Raw genomic sequence first — 16,739 nt, forward strand, 5'->3', positions numbered from 1 at the left:
TGTTTAGTGATATGTTTAAAAACTTTTTCTCATCATTTTCAAGATAATGAGGCTAAGCTTAATTAATGCATTAATTGCAATTATAGTACCTGAAAAAAGACAAGCGATACAAGCACAATACAAATTATTCAATTATGCATACACTATGTTTCCCTAGTATCACTCTTTTAAGCTGGTTGTACATATTGCACATCTATCTGAGCGGAAGTTGATATCAACCGGAACACCTCGGCCTGTATCTATCTCGGAGATGGCCGAGTTGTTATGATTGAGTTGGTATTAAAAATCAAAATTTTCAAAATGATAAGCTGAGCTATTATGATTTAAGTATTCATTATCAATTGAAGTGTAAAATTTTATAAAATATACTAAACTTCATATTATATCATGCAACGTGGAAACTATTGAAAGCATTGTTCTGCAATTTATGAACTAATCCCTTAGTTGGAATATTTCTAAAGTAATATCAAATATAGTCGGCGCCCTTCTGGGCGCCGACTAATAACAAACAAGCTTGAAAGCTGGCAAAACATGTCATTTTACATCTGATTTCAGGAAAAACCAAGAGCAAAAATACAAACTGTATCGATTATGAACATTTTTTATATATGTGTATGTTATCAGCAAGCACTTCTCTTTGAAATGATTCCAAATTTGCATTGGATCACAAGGAATCAAAATTTAACATAGTGGTTGATTGAGCTTTCAGATAAGTACCTGGTTTCCCTAAGGTCATGGTTAGATGTGTTGTTAAAGCTGTACTCTCACAGATAAAACGTTTTATAAACCTTTTTTTATTTTTTTTATTTGAATGAGCCATTTTTTTGTGTAAATATCTAAAAGCCAGTGATATAAGACTGCTTACAAAAGATCAGATCGCAGTTTTTTTCATATTTCCGTTCATAAATTAATGTTTAATGGCTAAAAGCTTTATTTACTCTTCAAGAAGAATGCATAAAACATCAATTTTTGAACATAAATGAGCCGCATTGCGCGATTTTGGGCCTTCGGACATAATTTTTACAAATGAAATAATCATTAATAAAATATGCCAAAAATAATGATTTTTACTATGTATATCAATTTCTTGTAAACTTCTTTCTTTCAAAGGTTTGTCATTGGTGCATCTTTTTATCGACGAGTTATGGCCGTTGGTTGACTCATGTTTCCATAGCAACCATGGATTTCGTCCCGACTTATTTGGACTGCACTCATAGTCTGTGTTTAAATCGGCACGATGTATTAAAATACGAAAACGAATCATCATTTCTTTCTAAATTTATGTTCCTTATAGAAACTGTGTTAATAAAATAATTTAAATTATAAACTAGTTGCAATATTGATACGTTAATTTTGCACGTCATTTGAATAATGTTCTTTCGTAACGACGTCATGTGAATGACGTCAAATTTAGTATTCAAAACGCGCTTATATGGTCTCACTTGTAAACAACACGTATCTTACACAATTTAAGTGATATCAGAATGAAATTTTCAGAATTACTTCCTGAAATGTCATTTAATTCAAATACCTTAAAACATTTTAATAGCAAATATTTATGTCCGCAGGCCCAAAATCGCGCGATGCGGCTCAAATATGAAGACCTACAATCGGGAGTTTTGTAAGCAGACTTATATCGCTGGTTTCCATGCATTTTCGCAAAAAATTGGCTCGTTCAAAGACAAAAAAAATTGTCAATATGTTTAATCTGTAAGAATGCAGCTTTAAGACATCCGATGTACAAATAAGCTTGTAATGTTATCGGGTCATTGGCGGTGATTGTCAAAACGGTCAGTCTTTGAGAGTGCAGCTTTAAACTGGAGAACTGAAATTTGATGCCTGGTGACCTCCAATTACTTTGATATCATTTGAAAGCGTATGACTTGCTGATATGTATAAAATGACCTAAAATACATTACAAATATAGTTATTGCAATTTATATTTCTGCTCTTCATCTGATATCGATCGTAAAATAATCTATTTTACAATCGTAATATGCCAAATTAGATTGTTTCTAATATTTGTTTAGATACGAGTTTTGCATACTCTTTCTCTGTTCATATAACCCCTTCAAATTTTGCTAAAGTAATACGTGGTCACTAGGCACCTAAATATACATCGGACACTTTAAAGTGACACTCGTATTTAAAATCAATACATACACATGTATAACAAACATATATTTTGCTTGATAAACATTTTACTACTTACTAAATAATGTATTTATGAAAAATAAATATAACTGACAGCATGAATGTAACCGTGTATTCAATAGCTGAAAACGCACAAATATTAAATGACTGGTGGGTCCTAAAAGATTGATGGTGATCAACTATCGTCTCATAAGGTAGATATACTCTGTTTTCTGACCTATTTGCACGCGAAATAACATTGATTTGTAGTGTTGCACGTTACCCAACACCATATACAGGAGGAAAGTACCACTCGTAAACTAATCATTAAACAACATAAGAAACAAATCATGTTCCCACTCAGAAAACAAACTGGTTTAACGTATCAGTATGTGTTCGATAAGGTGGCTACATCCAGAGTATTGGTTCAAATAAAACAATGTGGTGAAAATGTTTAGAATTAGAAGATTTTTATAGGTTATTAAACACATATCAATCTGAAGATTTACGAATACTAGCTTATTATGTATACCATCTCCTTCAGAACATTAATGGTTAAGGGGAAGTAATCATGAATTTTATTACACTTTGCTTGTATCGATTAATTACCCTGACACAACTCATGCCTTTCTTGTATGTTATGTATTTGGAGCCAGTGGCCTTTAATTACTCAATAAACTGTTGACTTGTTTATCAAGTTGTTTTTTTAAATGACAAACCATTTAGCTTCAAAACCCATAAAATTGGAAAGCAGCAAATGGTCTGGGATGGAATGACCGTGGTTTGAATCACTGTCATGTATTAGAAACAGTGTGTGTATACCACATGATAAATTGCGTCATAAATGCTACGTCTGAAGGCAATATTTCGCTTTGATTGAAGATTTTAAACAAAAATAACTTTTCTAATGTTTTACCATTTGAAAGGAAATATAGCGCAGTCTATACCGCTTACGGAGCTCCGCCTTCGGTCTTTTACCAAATCGAATCCAGTTACCCACCGACGTTGTGCCAAAGTTGGGTTATCGTCATACATTCGAACCCCGTTGGCTCGAATTCGCTTGGCTAGAACTCCTCGCTTGCTCGAACTAAATGTTAAGGACCGATTTATTTTGACTGAAGCTAAGCGTTGATGTTTGGCTCGAATTTTCCGAGGCTTGAGGTATTCTCTGTGATTTCGAGTCAACGGTGTTCGACCGTATTTAATTTTGGGCGAATATCATACTGCCGAAGATATCGCTTTGCACCATTATAAGCCCCATGCGTTGGGTCAACGGTGTCTAGATTAGCATCATGAGATTTGGCCAACGTCGGGTAATGATATCGGGCCAACATAATTTCGTAAGTATGGTAAACTCCTGTTTGAAAACAAATAAACAACAAGTTGGGAAAAATGATCGCCAATCAGTTAAAAAAGCGCGATCGTAAAACAGTTTTGAACCGAAAAGACACTCCGATTCAATGGAGGTTTCTAAACGTCAATTTCGGCACTTCAAAGAGTGTCGTTTGACACCGCCTCGTTCTTGCAGGTGTTCTTCAGAAGCTAGTTCCACGTGATACGTGAAAGTATAGAACAAATCGCTGACGGTGACAGACGGGTTGTCTTTGATGTGTAAAGTCAAATGATAGGCTAGAGATGTTACAGACGATTCGAAATTCCATTGGTGGTATTATGGCGGGGCAAAAACCACGATCAGTCAAAGCTTCAATCATACGATGAAACCTGCAGGGACAGGCCCAGTAGCCGATAATTCAATAATAAACACTGTTAAGGGTCACGAGGATATGGTTCAAACGACAATGAGCTAGATACACACATATATACACCACATACACAATTACAAACACCTAAAACAAACAAACTAGACCCTCAACACGTCCCATAATGCTTGCTCTTAGTTTATATAAATGACGATTATAAAAAATCGTATGCGTGGCAAACCATCGGTGCAATGTAATGTGTAATGTGTTGTCAGATTGCACAGGTTAAGACATCTTGAAGAAAGTACCGTTTTGCAACACGACTTCTTTGTGGTGTATCCGTGGTCTAGTGCTTACAAACTTGAATGTCAATCTAGGGGTTGCCGGTCCGATTCCCAACCGCACCACTAAGCAAATACTAATCGTCCTCTAGGAGGGACGTTAAATGGGGTTCCCGTGTGACAGTGCTATACACTTGTGTACGTTAAACAACGAGGTTAGCTAAGGTTACATTCTGTTTGTGCACTATGCTCTAAAAATATTACTCAACATATAATCGGGGCACTCGCTAAATGGGCTTTGCCCGAGTGCGAGTATAAATAAACTCTTATCATCAAACTAATAATTACTATGTGAAAAACTACAGAAAAAAGCTCAATGGCCAAAAGTTTACACATAAACCCCGTTTAATGGCATAGGGTAAACACATATAGACATAGAGCACAAAAAAAATCACAAACATGGAACAACAACACAAAAATCCTCAAACAACACAATGCATATACACTATATAAATAACTAGGTTTGTTTATCAAGGATTGTTAGGTACCGCCTTGAAACTGTCAGTATAATGTAAATTTACTGGGGGTTTAAACCAGTTTGTGTGCACAACCTCACTCTTATACCAACGATCCCGAATAAACTAATAACATATATGGATTTTCTGTTTTAAATAATGAGTTTCGATGAGTATAGGCCTGAAATGGAAAATACACGTAGACGTTTGTAATGGCGAGGAAAAGTAAATTCACGTGCAGTGTATTTAATCTGAAACTAGGACACTTTATTGTGCTAGTGATAATGACACTTGCTTGTGTTTATATAAATTGGAATAATTTCATAGATCTTGAGCCTGTAACAAGTTCGGAGCGAAACTTAGATATTCCAAACAGAGAACTGTCGTTCCAGACAGACGGACATGTCTTTAAGGACTACACGTTTTTATCTCGAAAACGACATTCAGAATTCACCACGAACTTACATTTTTCCTTCAGTAAGTTTACTTTGTAATATGAATTATTGCTGATTAAGATTTGAAAGTAAGTAAATAGAAATACGAATTCTCCATGAAAAATGAAATGTTTTAAGCCCAAACACCAGATTTGTTCGGGCGTCATGATAACGAATTGTGAGATCCGGCGAGGATATTGATTCAAGAAAGAATTTTACAGCAGTTTTATATTAAGTTCATCAATTTAATGATAAATAATTTAGTTATAACTACATCAATTACATTTGTGTTGTCCTTCAGGCGAAGATGCAAACACAGTGTGTGGTTCCTCCAGTGAATTGTCGTCAGGCCTTTATTCGAACTTGTCTCTGCTGAGTCACAACATACACACAAACGAACTGCATGTGTTGATCCGTTTGTATGACGTCACAGGACGACCGAAAAGTCGCGGGGGAGATGTGGTTACAGTGCGGGCACTTAGGCTTCCATCTAGTGGTTCGATGAATACCAAAACAGAAGAGCCTGTTGCGGTCGTTGCTGGTACAGTGACCGACAACGGAGATGGCACGTATGTCGCCACTGTAAAGGTGTTTTGGTCGGGACCTACGGAGATTCGTGCCATAATTGCTTCTCAATACGCAAACTCCTGCAGGCGGTTCTTGGCCATGGAGCTTTATGGGGATTCCGTGTATTCTTTGAAGAGCCCTTACGGTGTGTGGGTCATATTTCAAGAAACAAATTTTACAGAAAGTACACCTTGTTCTGCTGTGCCGAATGTTGTAGGCTACGATAAGATATGCAACCTAACAAAACACAATTTTAACATGACAATTTATTGTGGGCAACCTAAAAGTCGACAACTCTCTTGCAGATCTCCTATAGTTTTATGGACACCTCGGAAATTCGACGTACTTAAAAGAAACGATTCCGGTATTATATTTCGTCCACTTGTGGCTGAACTTAAAAACACAATCGTATTGAACATTTCCGCATCGTGTTCAAATACAAATAGATACTTTGCGGGAGAGAAAAGTGTATACAACTTCGAACTAAATCAAACTGAGTGCAAAATCCGATCAGCACTGTTTTCATGGAATGAAACATACCCAACAGGACTGGGGGTTAACCATGGCTGGCGAATGCTACACTGCCGCCACACGCAGGTCAGGGATACAGCCACCATCCGGCGCTGCTTCGCAGGGAAACGATTTTACGTCATGGGGGATTCCACTGTGAGGCAGTATTTCGAAAATATCATATCAAAACTTAACTCCTCAAATCATATTCGAAAGAACGTTAATGGTTTATTATTCACTGATCCAAGACAGAATATGCATTTTGAATGGTCAATCCATTCTATGCCGTACCACTGCGGGGGGAGCGTCGCCAAATGTGTTTCTTCTTCCATTGCTGGCAAACTTTGGGACATACTATACAAACGTTCATTGTCCATCGATGGGTCTGAAATAATCATTTTAATAACAATGAACACACATCTCCAAAAGTACCCCCTGGAAGTTTTGCGAAGAAGACTAAGAAGTTTAGTTAAACCAATTACCATGTTGAAAGCAAAGTATCCTCTTTCGAAAGTACTTTTTAAAGGGCCGCACCAGTGTTCACAAGATGATAAGTGGTTTGATGTCAGAATAGCCCTTATGTACCGTGAAATAATTTATGAGGAATTAAACTCTATTCTAGACAAGGTAATTTACCTTGACACATTTTCTATAAGTGTCGCGTATGGCAGCATAATGCTTCACCCAGAAGGCCAAACCCTGGATGCTCAAATTGATCAATTTCTGGCTTATGTATGCTGAGTATCATCCGAAAAAAAATCCATTCGCCTGATAATAAAAATTAAAGGTAATTTGAAATTATCTTTTACATTCAAATAATACAGGCTATACTATAAGCCCATTTCCTTCTGGAATTTCGTATCCTCCATTTTCCCCCAGAACATGGTATTTACCTAATTTTCCCACAAAATATGATATAAAGCCATTTCCCTCTGGAATTTCGTATATTCCCATTTGCCTCCAGAATACGGTATTTACCTAATTTTTCCACAAAATATGATATAAAGCCATTTCCTTCCAGAATACGGTATATACCTAATTTTCCCACAGAATATGATATAAAGCCATTTCCCTCTGGAATTTGGTATATTCCCATTTGCCTCCAGAATACGGTATTTACCTAAATTTCCCACAAAAGGGGCATTCTGGACAACAGTCTGTTGTTTTAGATTTAATTAAAGCACACCTATTCGAATATAATACTAAGCTCACGACACAATTCAATATGCCATGAATTAAGAAAAAATGTATATTTAAAAATGTATTTTATCACTACTGACCGAAACTGCTTCAGCGCCACATATATAGCCTTAATTGCATTTCCATTTTGAAAGTGTAATGTTTGGAAAAATAAAAGACACAACTTCTTTTCTTTCTTCTTTTTTTATGACATACTCGGATACATATTGTTTAGTGATATGTTTAAAAACTCTTTCTCATCATTTTCAAGACAATGAGGCTAAGCTTAATTAATGTATTAATTGCAGTTATAGTACCTGAAAAAAGACAAGCGATACAAGCACAATACAAAATATTCAAGACATAAATAAGAAGAAAACACTGAAGCATACACTATGTTTCCCTAGTATCACTCTTTTAAGCTGGTTGTACATATTACATATTGATTATAAAGTGAAGAAATGAAATGGATATGAGAAAAAATATAACTTAATGTGAATAAACCACACGGCGTTGTCAGTTTTAATATATTGTAAGCTTTATAAAAAAAGATAGAACACACATTTTAATAAATCAACAATTAATTGCAACGTTTTGTAAATCAAAATTCTTTGAACGTCAAAAAATAATGTTTTGAATATCTGAAACGTATTTATATCAAACATTATATTTTTCATTATGATGAAAATAGGACAACATTATGTGTTATATTACAACAATATGTGCTGTTCTTCTATGTTTCTTGTTTGTGATTTTGTGTTCTATGTCTTTGGCGTTTGCCCAGTGCCACTAAACCGGGTTTATGTTTAAACTTTTTGCTACTGAGCTTGTTTCTGTAGCTTTTTGCATATATATAACTTAAAATTAAATAGTAAATTATCACTAGATTCATGTCATACAGTATTTTTGCGAATGCAAATGCAAACTTTTAACATAAGTCTCGGCAAGCTATAATACAGATCCCTTTTGATGGTTTGTTGTAGCCCAATGAGACATTAGTAATAGTTGTATTTAACCTTGACAATGAGATATATAGACATTTTTGTCATTAACATAACTTCTTTTATTTCGGAATATGACAACAAATAAGCAGAAACAAAACTATAATTTAAATGAAAACATTTTACAAACATGCAATTTCGCTTTAGGGATACAAAGTGTAAAAATACAAAATGAAAAATGCATAATCCTCATATCATTGATTTACGACATTGAAATTTATTCCAATATTCCGGCTGCAAATCATTATAGATACTAGTATCACATTTACACACAGATACGTCAGCAATATATACATAACAGTTTGATCCGTCTGTTCAAGCAATTATCATGTTCATAGAGATGAAGAGATATCAATGTCGCGGTAATCGTTAATTAACAATCGTAATGCTAAACTAGTGTTTGCACTTAAAGCTGCGCTCTCACAGATATACCATTTTTTACAACTTTTTTTTATTTCTTGTCTTGGAAAAAGCAAATGTTGGCGTAAAAATGTGCACACCAATGATACAAATTTGCCGAGAAAAGATCAGATCGCAGATTTGCATACTTCCGTTCGAAAATGATGTTTTTTGGCTTAAACCGTTACTAACGGTTTTAGAAAAATGCATACAACAATAATTTTTGAACGTAAATATAAAAATTTGCGATCTAATTTTTGTCAGCAGTCTTATATAACTGGTTTCCATAGATTTTCGCAAAAATTGGCTGATTCCAAAACAAAAAAATAAAGTTGTCAAAACGTTCGATCTGTTAAGAGTGCAGCTTTAACATTTAGTATATACTGGTCTACTAAATACCCTCTCTCGATCAGAGCTTCACTTTTCCTGAATAAAGTATGTGACCCAGTTTTAACCTCAGACTACATGCATACTTTAAAACCACCGTAAACTTCATTATAAATACTGTGAATTCAATATTGTAATATTCCAATACAAATCCATTTCCGAGTGTTTTTAATCAGGTGACTGGTTTGATCAATCATGTTTGAGAAGCTTTGCCGGTACGGATTTGAACTTATTCGAGCCCACATGTTGTTAATCAACATAAACCATAACATTTGTATGCCTCGCAATAACGTCACATATTACGCTGTTTCACAAATACCTTATAAGTAATATACGTAGCTAAGTATGCATATAAAATAAAGTACTCATTGCAAATTTCAGAGAAGTAGGTCATTAGATGGTAATTAACACTTAACATGTTTTTTTCGTGTTTTGAATAAGCTCTCTTGATCCATGCGTCACTTTGTTCTTTTCACATGAACAAAAAGTTCCCTTCAACTTCCATGTAGAGTTAATTGTGTAATTTGTGCTATGTGCTAGGCAATGTGTTAATTTGATAAGGATACTGGTTTTACTTATCTGATAGAGGGTTTATTGAATACACCGTTGGTACACTTCGGCCAATACGTTTTAAGAAATCTTTATCGTATAAGTACGCCGGAAAAAGTTTGAGCTTTAATGCCGTAGCTGTACAAAGAGCTAAGTGCTGTTCTAAGAAGTTGAACGTCATCATGCAAGGACTTCACATAGACTGTATCATTTTCATTAAGTTTGATGACAACTTCGCCAGATATGCAAACATATCCGGAATTTTCGTAAGAAAGTCCACTTGAAACCGTTACACCATTAGCTACAATTGCATAAAAAATGCTATGCCCTTTGTATTGGCACAAATGCACGTTAAAAAGGTATGTTCCGTTTACGGGAGTTCTAAATATCCCGGATGCACTGTCATACCCATCACCGATGTTGTACATGACTTCACTAAACACCATAGTTTGGTTTACGACAAGCGTGTGGTCTACAACTCCTCGAGCTCTGAACAAAACGTCGGGTAAGGCAGTGGCTTGTTCTGCAAAAATTCATATTTGCATAATGAGTAATTATTTTGTAGAAAGAAAGGACACTCAAATTTGATGTTCAAAAAGGGTTTCATGATATCATATTAAAAGTAAAGAAAAACTTCAATGTCTATACACAGTTTAGGGATCTAGTGTTTTGCAAAACTGAATAATGTTTATTTGTTTTGTTACTTATTTAGATATACATGTACCTATAATGCTATATAGGACCATGTTTATATTTACTTCCAATGTTGAGTAAAAAAACATATTACCTTTGTCAGTGTCTCTTAACGCCCCGAGACTCGCATTAAATCGGCTTTCATAGTTACGTATGGCATTTTCCGTTTCTTCTTGCACTTGAATGACTTTGTTTTCAACAAAGGATTCTAAAGATTCCATTGTTTGCACCATTTTGTTCACCTGTTCATCAATTCTCTTTTCCCATTTTTCATAATCTATTTCCATCCTAATCATTTTTTCCAACATTTGTTCATCGTATTCAAAACGTGAACTATATCGTGGTTCACTGCCAAACACTCCGGAAAGAGAGCAAAACAAAACTATGTAATTACAAATTTTGTTCATTGTAAATCTGTTCCAAAAATCTGATTTCTCAAATTAACTAAATTAACTTCAGTTCATAAGCCTCTTAAACTTTTAAAATTCTATGGTTAATTCAGTTTGTGGGTCTTAAAATGCACACAACTAGTCATGGGCATTACGTCTTGAATACGTCACATGTAAGGGCTGACTTAAAACTTTCTTTGGTTTTCTAAAAATTTTACAAAAATTATTCGTGTCTGCGATTCTATTTTTGAAAAGAAATCCTTAATAAAATGTATGATATATAATAACTGTGCAAAATAGTTATAATGAGTCCAATAATTTATAAACTGAGCACAAAATGCATCAAAAGGAACCATGCCATGTTGTTTGGATAGTAGTTACACATGTTAAGATTTAAATTGTCTCGAAGAAAATGTCTGATGTAATGAGCATTATCGGCTATAGACTATAATGCCGTTTATAGAAGGAATAAATTAGTATGATTTCTTTAACAGGGGCGTAACTAGTATTAGCATTTAGTAATATCGTTGGATTTATACCATGATGACGTTTATTTTGTGACGTCATACGACATGTTTTCAGCTGGCAGATCTGACAGGTTATGGTGCGTATGATTATGGTGTAATATGGAAAATTTTGTTATCTTTAAAACAAAGACAACCACACGATTGTATCAATTGCTTAGTAGCCATATTCTTTAATAATAACTTAATAAGTATACATATATAGAACCTATGTGAAGTATCGTACGTTCATATATAGATATAATTCAGATGAACAGCCTTTGAAAGTGCAAACAGTCCACGTCCCATAGCAAAACTAACTTAAAGTTAAATAAGGATGAGGTTGTACTGTTCTTTTCATGTGAGTGTTTTCTTTGTTAAATAAAGATTACTGTGCGATACTGACCCAATTCAGACGAAATACACACATGCACAACATCTGTACAGGTGCCATTATTTAAATACATGTCAAGCAGCGATTGCATAAATATTTTACGGTATCCATAATTAGCAATGAACTTAATGTTTCTTAAAGTATAAAGATTTAAATTGGGGGTACATCACAATTGTTATGAAATTATTAAATTAACTCAGTTCTTCTTAATCAGCCCTCATTGTTTCAGACATATTTTCAGGGCATTCGCTTATCAACATACCGTGAGAATGTTATACTTTCAAGAACTTTCTGTCATAATATATGGTGGCAGCTATGTATCTGCAACTTATCTATCTATATCAGTGGTGATATTTTCCATGATTCGGGATATGTTTACATACAGTTCACGCGAAAGCTGTGGGAAATGTCCAAAATGAAAGGCAATGCGTGACTTCCCATCAATCTTCCAAGAAAACCACACACATTTAATAAATAATAACAGTATTCATTACGTTCCATTAGAAACTGAATCAAGCACGGCAAGCTGAGAAATTTTAGCGGTGTCAAGGCTTGACCGCTCGACCGACATCATTGCTAGGTTGCGAGAGAGTACCGGATTTTTAATAACGGGATAGGTGTGAGATGCTTTTAAAAGATTGAATAAATGCAAGGTTGCATACCCCAAGAAAACGGCTCTAATAAAAGATAATTAACCCGGTTATGTATGTTTACATATTGATTGAATGTGATGCTTTATGTGCCGTTCATCATTTGTATTATGTTGGCGATGTACTATAAACAAGTTTAGAATACTACTTCAGTCCGTCTGTTTGTCGTTTTTATCTAACCATTCCAAGCGTTCCAATATTTCTTGATGAACTATTCATTAATTGTTAATGTATCCAATGTAACATTGGATCTGACTTACTGCTTTTGAAAAACGAAAGTGTTAGAGTCTCTCAAAGGTCATTCTAATTGTTTTATTGCTTAGATTTGTTAACATTTGTTAATTACTTATTGCATCGAGCAAAGGAGTGGTGTCGGAAATAAATTATTTCCGTGAGAATTTCACTCCGTAGGTGCTCTGTGCAGTTACGAAAGCTTAATCGCTGCTATGCAATCAAATGTTTCTTTAGACTCGGGTTATCGTTGATATAATGGGTAAAAATATTTCTTGCTACAAAGACATTGACAGGATTTCACATACCATTCCTTTTGTATAGAGAATCTTAGCCATATTAATAATACAGTGCAAATCGGGATACGCCCATTAACAAACATATATATCTGGAGCCAGAGTTTAGGAAGGCTTTCTTTTTCATGATGCTATGTGAATACCAGAAAGAAAATCAGACATAACACGGGACAGCTTCAACTAGTTGCATACTGGCTGGTCTTTGTCTATAGCGAATTTGACATTTTGTTACCAGACCTACGCACTTGACCGGTAGATCAGACAGATGACGTGTACCATGCTATATCTATGTGATATATTTTTTCTTAATGTCAATTCACTTTAAATACAATGGTAAAAGTTTCACCCGTTGGTCTATTGTTACTGTCTCAACACTTGAATATAAGGTATCCGGTGCATAATTAAATGTTTTTGCATGCCTTGTGACCGCATAATATTTTAGAATCATTTAAAAGAATTAAGTTTGAGCATAGAAAAGTACGTACAAATATCCCTAACAATTTTTTTACAAACAAGCTATTTTGGCTTGCAAACATGTTATTTGATGTCTGATTTAAGTTAAAATATAGAGCAAAAATACAAACTGCAAAATAATTATATCTTATGTTCTTTTTCAGTCATATATTTAACGTATTATAAATCAGCAGGCAATTCTCTGTCAAAGATATTTAAGAAATAGTACACACTATTAAGGGTCGTATGACATTATAAGGACCGGCCAATCAGCCACCGAAAGTGTAAATGGACAGAGGGGTTAGCACCTTCGTGGACTGACTGGCCGGTCCTTATAATGCCATATGGCCAGAAGTGGTGTGTAAATACTATATTATATTATACCGAAAAGGTTATACCTTTCAATATTTCTTAAAGCGATTTAGATGTGTTTTATCGAACAAAGCCAAAATGTTTACTTGCGACAAATTTTCGCAGTTGTGAAAATAGGAAGCAGCACTTACCAGTTGTATGACGTCAGCGATCCATATTACATTTTTGGCGAAGTCCAGACTGGCCAAAATATTGAAACGCGAACGTCCTAAAACTGGATTTTTATCAAAATACAGTGATATACGGACCGATATTTTATATATACAAAGAAGGGACACATATATGTAAGGTATAATATAAACATTATATGGAGCCACTGTGCATAAGTACCAATCGCCCGATCGAATTACGAGCATCGGTGTACATCGTAAACCTGAACTCAAATGATGCATCTTTAAAAAAGGGATTCACGAAAAATAAGTAAAAGGTGTAAGGTAAAAATAAAGCTCACGCACAAGCAAACAAGTTAGCAGGAAAGGAATTCCAACTACATATGTATAATAATTTTTTAAAGAGATTTATGTCTCAATGACGTCATTCATATGGAAATACCCAATCAGATGCTACCATTAAATACCAGGACTATTGATTTAAAGAAATCAAACAATAGATATTTTTTCCCATCCTGAAATCATTTAAGATAGCGCCAAACCAGATGCTGGCGGCAGTACACAGTTGGTAGAGCGTAAACAAACCCTTGTCATGTTGGCGTAATTCACAGACACGGGATCTTTGCGCAATTCAGATTCTCCAAGATGTAAATACTTATCAAGTTTCTAATAGTACAGAACAGTATCGGAAAACATAAGTTTAAACTCCGTGTCCAATAGATGAATCTGGTCACAATAGTTCATTTCTGTGAGGTGGTTCTCATCGGATCGGTAGTACAAATGCGTTATATATCTTTCTTCGGTTGCAGCATTTGAATGGTCTAAAATCAGCAAATCGTGTTTATATATTAGGAGCTGCCTTTGAACGTCCGATTCTATCGGTATATTAAATGCGTTGAATGCCATGCGAGCACTGTTTTATACCTGTTTAATCGGGTGTTAGGCGCCAAGCTCTTTTTATATATCGTTTGCGGCGAGGCAAAGTATTGTCAAAATCAGGCTCAAATGATACCTGAATAGGTTTATAAAATGCAGCTTTCAGAACTATTAACATATTTGCTAGCTTCAGCGTCCATCGTCCTTCTGCCAGGGTCTGGGATTCTTCCAAGATGCCTTCTATATTTCTTTAATCACCAAAGAAACCCAGGAAAGCAATAAATATACTGTGAAAATATGCGTCTCGCTCATTGTAATAGTCATACTCTCCACCAAGGTATATGATTTCCCATTCATGAAATCCAGAAAACCTTGTTTCATTTGGAAATTGCAATAACTTTGTGCATTCTTTTGCGTTTTCATATAAGTAAAAAAACGTCACTCAATGAGATATTTTCATTAAACATCAGCTCAACCGAAATAGTATAATTATAAACATCAATTTGCTGTGAAACAAGAATTATAACATATAACGTCAAACGCTAAAAACAATTAAGGTTAACAAATGATTCGATTTGTTCTAAAGATAATACATTGCAATACACCCCCCCCCCCCCATCCCACCATCGGTATCAGAGCACAGTTTTTATGGGGCTGACCTGCTCCACCTTAATTTACCTATCTCAGATTAAAAATTGAAACAATGGACAGCGTGTAACTCACGTGAATTGGACTGGACATCCTCGTCCGACTTTTCAGGAGCTGGTTTTGCGCTGAAGTGTTTCCTATCGTTCCTGTTGGGCAGGGAAATGGTCGGCAGTCCTCCTGCAATGAGTTAAAACACCTAGCTACCCCAAGTGTCTAATGTAGTGCTAAAATCGACCATTCGGATGCATTTTTCAAAAATATTGAATGTGTTTGCAGCATGAAGAAACAAAACTATTGGTAGAATTATGTTCACAATTTCACTTCGTTGAAAGAATTAGTTAACGCGATTATCGATATTTGTTGGCGTATTCGAAGCGTATAATTATATACAGGCAGATAGACAGAACATGTTCTTATACTATAGACTATTTATATTAAAGGATATTAACCTATTGAAAAACTTCTACAAAGAGTTAACAACTCAACAACATACATAAATCAAATAACTAACAGTTATTTTAAAACAATGAAAAAACAACGTGTATAGCAAGAGCCGCCACAGTAACAACGCGCTCGACTATTCCGCCGTTTTTGAGTTTTACCTGAATTTATTAGCGAATATTAAATATATATACTTGTATGTCATGCACTATTGTTATCGTAATTAATTAGTTAATTAGGTTTGGTATTTGGGAATTCTTGTATGAAGTTTCAATGTCAAACATCAAGTAGTTAATTGAATATTGACTTATGTATGCTTACATGCAAAACTTTAACAAATATTGAATAATAAAGTGCCATACTTTGCATAAAAAATACATTTTTAACTTGGTAAATTCAGCAGATTGGATAAAGGAGAACCTTTGTACAAAACTTCAAGGCAATAAATCAAATACTTATCATAAGTATTAATTAATATTCATTGTCATTTGCAACAGCTTGGTCTTCGACGGCAAGCTGGGAAGAGCTTTATCTAGTGTGACCGGATTGTTCCGTGGCTTAGGCATATTTGTATTACGGAATGTTTTACCGTATCATCTGGATCGCATGCTTCTGGTGGACTGTCCCCGATATGTGCAAGGTTGAATACTCGAACCAACGTGATCTCTACAGATTTCTCATTGACGGTCAAAGGGAGACAAACTAAATTTTAAATACTAGTAATTCAATATTTATGTCAAATGTGTTTATTCTCATGTTTGTGGTTTCCTACAAAGCTAAAATCCATGTAATAGTACTGTATGAATTATTAACGATTTCAATGACAAATTGGATATGAACTTTACTATACGTGTATCAGTTTTAAGTGACTAGACGCCAGATGATACACTTGCAAGAAAAAGAAAGAAAATTGTCAAAAACTAACATGAAATTGATCTGTGTGTTCAACGATTGAATCTTACTAAATAGTGTATTACATTGATAAGGACTCATGTTTCTTTCCAGTATTTGCGTAATCTTTCTTAATT

The 16,739-nt window shown here is 34.8% G+C and overlaps 1 protein-coding gene across 1 annotated transcript; it reads left to right on the plus strand.

The window, feature by feature from the left end:
* The first annotated feature begins 4,841 nt into the window (after positions 1-4,841).
* On the plus strand, positions 4,842-7,154 carry LOC128240511 (NXPE family member 4-like). Its single transcript, XM_052957165.1, has 2 exons — positions 4,842-4,854; positions 5,365-7,154. The coding sequence occupies exons 1-2, from the start codon at positions 4,842-4,844 to the stop codon at positions 6,879-6,881; spliced, it is 1,530 nt and encodes a 509-aa protein (XP_052813125.1). The 3' UTR covers positions 6,882-7,154.
* The last annotated feature ends 9,585 nt before the right edge of the window (positions 7,155-16,739 follow it).

Source organism: Mya arenaria, chromosome 7, assembly GCF_026914265.1.
Source record: "Mya arenaria isolate MELC-2E11 chromosome 7, ASM2691426v1".
Classification (NCBI taxonomy): domain Eukaryota; kingdom Metazoa; phylum Mollusca; class Bivalvia; order Myida; family Myidae; genus Mya; species Mya arenaria.